The sequence below is a fragment of the Notolepis coatsorum genome (genome assembly GCF_963971535.1).
Source record: "Notolepis coatsorum genome assembly, chromosome: 3".
NCBI lineage: Eukaryota > Metazoa > Chordata > Actinopteri > Aulopiformes > Paralepididae > Notolepis > Notolepis coatsorum.
The window spans coordinates 13,830,838-13,840,144 of NC_140167.1; the positions used below are offsets into that span (position 1 = coordinate 13,830,838).

General features: G+C 41.9%; 1 protein-coding gene across 1 annotated transcript in view; it reads right to left on the reverse strand.

Moving 5' to 3' along the window:
• The window catches only part of paplna (papilin a, proteoglycan-like sulfated glycoprotein), a 51,868-nt gene that overhangs the window by 21,746 nt on the left and 20,815 nt on the right, over positions 1 to 9,307 (reverse strand). The window contains exons 12-16 of the mRNA XM_084311613.1: positions 9,131 to 9,307; positions 6,657 to 6,839; positions 6,213 to 6,363; positions 4,817 to 4,897; positions 731 to 956 (exon numbers count right to left, since the gene is read on the reverse strand). The exon at positions 9,131 to 9,307 is cut by the window's right edge and continues 31 nt beyond it. Of these exons, the coding sequence (XP_084167739.1) occupies positions 731 to 956; positions 4,817 to 4,897; positions 6,213 to 6,363; positions 6,657 to 6,839; positions 9,131 to 9,307 (818 nt within the window). The remainder of the gene's footprint in view (positions 1 to 730; positions 957 to 4,816; positions 4,898 to 6,212; positions 6,364 to 6,656; positions 6,840 to 9,130) is intronic.

Consider the following 9,307-nt stretch of genomic DNA (forward strand, 5'->3'; position numbering starts at 1 on the left):
GGGGGCTGAAATGTTGATTAGAATGTCAGATCTGTTATTTCCACTCCGAGCTGCACTGGATGCATCACGGCGGCCAGTAAACAGACAGACTCTCCGTCGAAATTGGACCATTTTGACAAATAAGCGCCCCACGTTTTACGTGTAAGTCATATAAAAAGCTTCTGTGAGTGAGTTAACCCTTTCACAACCACACTACAGAAGCCTTACAAAAGGTTAACCCTTTCACTGGGGTTAGTGAAAGGGTTAACCTTCTGTAGTGTGGTTGTGAAAGGGTTAACCTTCTGTATTGTCACGGTGAAAGGGTTAACCTTCTGTATTGTCACGGTGAAAGGGTTAACCCTTTGGTAGTGTGGTAGTGAAAGAAATGCCATGACATAAAGTCGCCCCGGGAGAGATATAAAGTTAATTTCAGTCTATGTTCATTTTCCCGGCTGAAGATCCAAAGCTTGGTAACACTAAATGTATTTAAGGGCTATGGTGAAGCCTATTGTAACCACGACATCTGTAATGTCTATGTGTGTATGTTTAAACTTTGTGTTGCTGCTATTTCTTGGCCAGGTCTCCCTTGTAAAAGAGATCCTGGATCTCAATTGGGACAAACCTGGTTAAATAAAGGCTAAATACAAAAATAAAATTAAATAAAAATGTTCATTTTCCCGGCTGTGATATGAAGCTAGCAAAGCGTACATATTTATACAGCCGTAAAAGCAGCCATGTTGGAGCCGGCTACCTGGACTGTGTGCAGGAGGGCTCGAGGGGGATGGGTGCAGGAGCAGGGGCGGTGGGGACAGGGTTCCGTGTCCGTGGGCAACCCTGGTTCCGGGGGCCCCTGGCCGTGGTGCGTCCGTCTGGGCAGCACCCGTGATAGGCCTGGCTGCAGTGGACGGCAGGGGCGAAGCTGTGGGGGTCCTGCACCGTGTTGGTGTGGCTAGGGTCCACCGTCTCTGGCCTGTGGACTGGAGGCAAGCAGAGGGAAGAGTGGTTATTAACATTATACACTAGAGTGGTTATTAACATTATACAACATTATACACTAGAGCGGTTATTAACATTATACACTAGAGCGGTTATTAACATTATACAACATTATACACTAGAGCGGTTATTAACATTATACACTAGAGTGGTTATTAACATTATACACTAGAGCGGTTATTAACATTATACACTAGAGTGGTTATTAACATTATACACTAGAGCGGTTATTAACATTATACACTACAGTGGTTATTAACATTATACACTAGAGTGGTTATTAACATTATACACTAGAGTGGTTATTAACATTATACACTAGAGTGGTTATTAACATTATACACTACAGTGGTTATTAACATTATACACTAGAGTGGTTATTAACATTATACACTAGAGTGGTTATTAACATTATACACTACAGTGGTTATTAACATTATACACTAGAGTGGTTATTAACATTATACACTAGAGTGGTTATTAACATTATACACTACAGTGGTTATTAACATTATACACTAGAGTGGTTATTAACATTATACACTACAGTGGTTATTAACATTATACACTAGAGTGGTTATTAACATTATACACTAGAGTGGTTATTAACATTATACACTAGAGTGGTTATTAACATTATACACTAGAGTGGTTATTAACATTATACACTACAGTGGTTATTAACATTATACACAAGAGTGGTTATTAGCATTATACACTAGAGCGGTTATTAACATTATACACTAGAGTGGTTATTAACATTATACACTAGAGCGGTTATTAACATTATACACTAGAGTGGTTATTAGCATTATACACTACAGTGGTTATTAACATTATACACTAGAGTGGTTATTAACATTATACACTACAGCGGTTATTAACATTATACACTAGAGTGGTTATTAACATTATACACTACAGTGGTTATTAACATTATACACTAGAGCGGTGGTTATTAACATTATACACTAGAGCGGTTATTAACATTATACACTAGAGCGGTTATTAACATTATACACTAGAGTGGTTATTAACATTATACACTAGAGTGGTTATTAACATTATACACTAGAGTGGTTATTAACATTATACACTAGAGCGGTTATTAACATTATACACTAGAGTGGTTATTAACATTATACACTACAGTGGTTATTAACATTATACACTAGAGTGGTTATTAACATTATACACTAGAGTGGTTATTAACATTATACACTAGAGTGGTTATTAACATTATACACTACAGTGGTTATTAACATTATACACTAGAGTGGTTATTAACATTATACACTAGAGTGGTTATTAACATTATACACTACAGTGGTTATTAACATTATACACAAGAGTGGTTATTAGCATTATACACTAGAGTGGTTATTAACATTATACACTAGAGCGGTTATTAACATTATACACTACAGTGGTTATTAACATTATACACTACAGTGGTTATTAACATTATACACTAGAGTGGTTATTAACATTATACACTAGAGCGGTTATTAACATTATACACTACAGTGGTTATTAACATTATACACTACAGTGGTTATTAACATTATACACTAGAGTGGTTATTAACATTATACACTAGAGTGGTTATTAACATTATACACTAGAGTGGTTATTAACATTATACACTACAGTGGTTATTAACATTATACACTAGAGTGGTTATTAACATTATACACTAGAGTGGTTATTAACATTATACACTAGAGCGGTTATTAACATTATACACTAGAGTGGTTATTAACATTATACACTAGAGCTGTTATTAACATTATACACTAGAGTGGTTATTAACATTATACACTAGAGTGGTTATTAACATTATACACTAGAGTGGTTATTAACATTATACACTAGAGCGGTTATTAACATTATACACTAGAGCGGTTATTAACATTATACACTAGAGCTGTTATTAACATTATACACAAGAGTGGTTATTAACATTATACACTAGAGTGGTTATTAACATTATACACTACAGTGGTTATTAACATTATACACTACAGTGGTTATTAACATTATACACTAGAGTGGTTATTAACATTATACACTAGAGTGGTTATTAACATTATACACTAGAGCTGTTATTAACATTATACACTAGAGTGGTTATTAACATTATACACTAGAGCTGTTATTAACATTATACACTAGAGTGGTTATTAACATTATACACTAGAGCTGTTATTAACATTATACACTAGAGTGGTTATTAACATTATACACTAGAGCTGTTATTAACATTATACACTAGAGTGGTTATTAACATTATACACTAGAGCTGTTATTAACATTATACACTAGAGTGGTTATTAACATTATACACTAGAGCGGTTATTAACATTATACACTAGAGTGGTTATTAACATTATACACAAGAGTGGTTATTAACATTATACACTAGAGCGGTTATTAACATTATACACAAGAGTGGTTAGTAACATTATACACAAGAGTGGAATGGCTTGCCCCTTCCTTGTCCTTGCACTTAGAGAGAGATACAGAGAGAGAGAGAGAGAGAGAGAGAGAGAGAGAGAGAGAGAGAGAGAGAGAGAGAGAGACAGAGACAGAGACAGAGAGAGAGAGAGAGAGAGAGAGAGAGAGAGAGAGAGAGAGAGAGAGAGAGAGAGAGAGAGAGAGAGAGAGAGAGAGAGAGAGAGAGACAGAGACAGAGACAGAGACAGAGACAGAGAGAGAGAGAGAGCGACAGAGACAGAGACAGAGACAGAGACAGAGAGAGAGAGGGAGAGACAGACACAGAGAGAGAGAGAGAGAGAGAGAGAGAGAGAGAGAGAGAGAGAGAGAGAGAGAGAGAGAGAGAGAGAGACAGAGACAGAGACAGAGAGAGACAGAGACACAGAGAGAGAGAGACAGAGACACAGAGAGAGAGAGAGAGAGAGAGAGAGAGAGAGAGAGAGAGAGAGAGAGAGAGAGAGAGAGACAGAGACAGAGACAGAGACAGAGACAGAGAGAGAGAGAGAGCGACAGAGACAGAGACAGAGACAGAGAGAGAGGGAGAGAGAGAGAGAGACAGCGACAGAGAGAGTGCTGGGACACAAACACAGTCAACAGTGTGAGAACAAGACACAGAGAGAGAGTGAAAGGAGCACACGCAAGAGCCGGCACTTGCGCCTCCTGGCCACAGGGGCGGCGCAAGCGCTAGGGAATGCCAGCACATGCCAGAAGCAGCACGGTTCGAGCCAGCGCTCACTAAACACACTCCAGTGCCTCTGAAATATTTTAATCGGGCTGACAATGCCCACGGACCCCTGAAAACATGTCAATCAGGTCCTGATCATTAGTGCTGCTGGGACAGGAGCTGGCTGAGGCCCAAGGTCTTGGGGACCGGGGGTGAAGTATAGCAGGCGTTGGCATGGGGAGGGTTGGTCACGGGGAGGGTCTGCCTCAGCGGGACACGGTGACGGGACTTGAAGTGACAGAGTGAAGAGCCTTTTCAGCCGGGATGTGGTGGAGTCAGTGAAGTTCGCCTACTGTGTAAACTCACTGTACACACCTTTTTACTTGTGGGATACAGTTTACCCGGCTTCTTTAAGCCAATATACATCGTTCTACTATTCGTTTACTCATCAGGACCCACAGTTTAAGAAACCAGGGTAAAAAAGAATCATGGTGTGATAAGAAGGAGACGGCATGAATGTGCAGGTGAATGAATGGATGGATGGATGGATGGATGGATGAATGAATGGATGAATGGATGGATGGATGGATGAATGAATGAATGAATGAATGAATGAATGGATGGATGAATGAATGGATGAATGAATGGATGAATGAATGGGATGATAAGATGAATCACAACCTGTGGTGTGGTCTGGTGTGTAGGGGTGGAATCCTGTCTGTGTGTTGTCATATCCTCTGGTGTCCTGCACGCTGGGAACCACTGAGCGCAGGGAGGGAGAGAAACACAAAGTCAGCATGAAGTCACATGAGCATGAAGGTCTGTGGGTAAAATACATTGTACAGTATGTTTAGTTTAGCTTTAGTTTAGCTTTGCTTAGCTCAGCTTAGTCTAGTTTAGTTTAGTTGAATCAGTCTAGTTAGTTTAGAATATGACAGGATAGTTTAGGATAGTTTAGTTTGGTTTACACATTAAGTATTAACATTAAGGCTTTGAAATTAAGCCAAATTCTGGTAAATGTTCTAGATATGTTGGCAGGTAGCCAGAATGTCTCCAGCCAATCCTTTCTTATTCTGAATCCATTTGCCAAGTTACATTTCACACCCTGGTTATAGCATTAAGACAAGAGGAAGGAAAGGCAATAAATTATATACTGAAGGAGCCAAGAAGCAAAACGGGCCTGTTCAGAAAATCTATTTTCAATCAATCAATCAATTAATTAATCAATACATTTATCAATCAACCAACCAATCAATAAATCAATAAATTAACCAACCAATCAACCAATCAACAAATAAATAAATAAAGTAACCAATCAATCAATCAATCAATCAATCAATCAGTCAGTCAATCAAGCTTTCACAATTCATAGCGTTCCAAAGTAATACGCTTTATAACCAGTAAACCAGTAAAATACGTTTACAAAAATCTAAATTAAATCTAAATTAATCTAAATGAAAATACATATAATTATAAAAGATTAAGAGAGGGGGGATAAGGAGGGCGGTCAGGTGGCGTAACGGAGATTGCGTTCGTCACCAACCCCGGAGACGCTGGATTCGCCTGTTCAAGTCCAGCTCACAGCTCCGGGGTTGTCACCAGCTTGGCTGGCCGTTCACACTAATACAATCGGCTGTATTAGAAGGTGGGAGAAGCTGGCGGGGTGGGTCCGGGTCGTTGTAAACAGCGACTCCTACAGTTCGGTCGGGGGCGCCTGCTCAGCGCGGATAGGATCTAAGGGGGGTAGTGTGATCCTTCCACACGTTACAGTGAGAGTCCGCGCTGCCAGGTGAAAAGAAGCGGTTGATTGGCTGGACGTGTGTCGGAGGAAGCACGTGATAGCCTCCACTCTCCCAGACCGACTGTGGGGGGGTAAGTGCGCAGCGACCAGGAAGGGGATTGGGAATTGGCATAACGACTAACATTGGGATGGGAGAAAATCGGAGGAAAAAAGGAGGGGGAAAAAAAAAGAGAGGGGGGATAAAATAACATACCATAAACAGGGATAGAAAAAACTAAAACAAACGGTCAGATGGTTTGTTGTGTACAGTACAGTGTGTGTTATTGTAGTGCTGACCCTGGGCTCTGTAGCAGGGCTGGCTGTTACAGTTCTCCACAGACAGGGGCTTGGGACGGGCGCTGCACTGCTCTGCAGGGTACATGTTCCTGCTGGCGTCGGAGCAGACCACCTGACGGTCACGCATCCCGTTGTTACAGCTCCTGGAGCACTGAGGGAGACGGGAGAGAGAGGGTTATATAGGGAACGGGAGAGAGAGGATTATATAGGGAACGGGAGAGAGAGGATAATATAGGGAACGGGAGAGAGAGGATAATATAGGGAACGCAGTTGTCATTTTCAACAGGATGCCCAACAGTTATTAGGGGTTGAGGGGCCAGTGTGTGTATGTGTGTGCGTGCGTGCGTGCGTGCGTGCGTGCGTGCGTGCGTGCGTGCGTGCGTGTGTGCGTGCGTGCGTGTGTGTGTGTGTGTGTGTGTGTGTGTGTACACGTGTGCCTCTCACCAGTCCCCACTCTCCCAAATGCCAGCTGACGGCGGTGTGCCTCTGGCAGGCGGCCATGTCGCAGGCCTGTACGGTGTCCGGGCGGAGCAGGCCGCCGCAGGCCGTCTCCTGCAGCATCATGCCTCCTGAGCCCACACAGGTCACCTCCCGAGTCTGCTCCCCGGACCCACAGGTCACTGAGCACTGCGGAGACAAAGCCAGGCTCAGTGCACAGTGAATGTGTTGAAGTTTCACACGCCATGGAGGCCCCGCTCACACGGGGAGGCAGAGAGCCGGGACCGGTGGCCCCACACAGCAGTGCAGTCATTTAGATCACCGGTCCTCTCTCGCACCCGGCTGTCGGTGCCAAACGCCCGAGGTCAGCGCCGGTGTGCCTTGGGATTTGGCTCCAGTGTAAAGAAAGTCAATATGAATACAAAAATATTAAATAATTAAATATTAAATTAAGATATTAAATGTTGCTCCTTGGCCAGCATAAGCTGCTCATATCTTGCTTCAGTAGCTGCTCATATTTAGCTTCAGTAGCTGCTCATATTTTAGCTTCAATAGCTGCTCATATTTAGCTTCAGAGCTGCTCATATTTAGCTTCAGTAGCTGCTCATATTTAGGCTTCACTAGCTGCTCATATTTAGCTTCAGTAGCTTCTCATATTTAGCTTCAGTAGCTGCTCATATTTAGCTTCAGTAGCTGCTCATATTTAGCTTCAGTAGCTGCTCATATTTAGCTTCAGTAGCTGCTCATATTTAGCTTCAGTAGCTGCTCATATTTAGCTTAACTGCTCATATTTTGCTTCAGTAGCTGCTCATATTTAGCTTCACTAGCTGCTCATATTTAGCTTCAGTAGCTGCTCATATTTAGCTTCAATAGCTGCTCATATTTAGCTTAACTGCTCATATTTTGCTTCAGTAGCTGCTCATATTTAGCTTCAGTAGCTGCTCATATTTAGCTTCAGTAGCTGCTCATATTTAGCTTCAGTAGCTGCTCATATTTAGCTTCAGTAGCTGCTCATATTTAGCTTAACTGCTCATATTTTGCTTCAGTAGCTGCTCATATTTAGCTTCAGTAGCTGCTCATATTTAGCTTCAGTAGCTGCTCATATTTAGCTTCAATAGCTGCTCATATTTAGCTTAAACTGCTCATATTTTGCTTCAGTAGCTGCTCATATTTTAGCTTCAGTAGCTGCTCATATTTAGCTTAACTGCTCATATTTTGCTTCAGTAGCTGCTCATATTTAGCTTCAGTAGCTGCTCATATTTAGCTTCACTAGCTGCTCATATTAGCTTCAGTAGCTGCTCATATTTAGCTTCACTAGCTGCTCATATTTAGCTTCACTGGCTGCTCATATTTAGCTTCAGTAGCTGCTCATATTTAGCTTCACTAGCTGCTCATATTTAGCTTCAGTAGCTGCTCATATTTAGCTTCACTAGCTGCTCATATTTAGCTTCACTAGCTGCTCAATATTTAGCTTCAGTAGCTGCTCATATTTAGCTTCACTAGCTGCTCATATTTAGCTTCACTAGCTGCTCATATTTAGCTTCAGTAGCTGCTCATATTTAGCTTAACTGCTCATATTTTGCTTCAGTAGCTGCTCATATTAAGATAAGATAAGATAAGATATTCCTTATATGATCCCCTTGGGGGAAATGCAGCATCATAGCAGCATGGGGGGGGGGGGGGGGGGGGTGGTTCAGGTAGTAAAAAAACCAATACAGGCAGTGTAAAACAATTAGGTCAATTTGGTCAGTATAATTTACTATCTAACTATTCACATTTAGCTTCAATGGCTGCTCATATTTAGCTTCAAGAGCTGCTCATATTTAGCTTCAGTAGCTGCTCATATCTTGCTTCAGTAGCTGCTCATACTTTGCTTCAATAACTGCTCATATCTTGCTTCAGTAGCTGCTCATACTTTGCTTCAATAACTGCTCATATTTAGCTTCACTAGCTGCTCATATTTAGCTTCACTAGCTGCTCATATTTAGCTTCAGTAGCTTCTCATATTTAGCTTCACTAGCTGCTCATATTTTGCATCAGTAGCTTCTCATATTTAGCTTCACTAGCTGCTCATATTTAGCTTCAGTAGCTTCTCATATTTAGCTTCAGTAGCTGCTCATATTTTGGCTGTTCACAATCTAATAATATAATTATTATTATTTTTAAATGATCGATTATTAATTTCAATATAGAATATTCGTTGACGGCCCTACAAGTACAATTAGTTACTGCACACTACACCACCCCTGAGTGGAAAGCCAAACTTTCCCCCACTGTACCGAAAACCCTCACCGAACCGTGACTTCAAAACCGAGGTACGTACCGTACCGTGGTTTTTGTGTACCGTTACACCGCTAGCAGCTACTCAAGCTAAATATGACTGGTATCATCTATCTTCTTGTCTCTCTCTGGAGAAGACGATAAGCTAATTGCTAAGACGATAAGCAAAGTGTCGGCGTGTTCCTTTAAAGGCGACCCACCTGGCTCCAGCTGCCCAGGCGGTACGCGGCACACTTCTGCATGCTGCAGGTCTGCAGGGCGAGGGGAGCCTCGGCGTAGGCGGCGCAGACGGCGTCCTCCACCACGCGGGGCCCGGAGGAGGCGTCGTGGGAGACGCACTGCACGGTGCGCACCTGGGAGCCGCCGCCGCACGACAC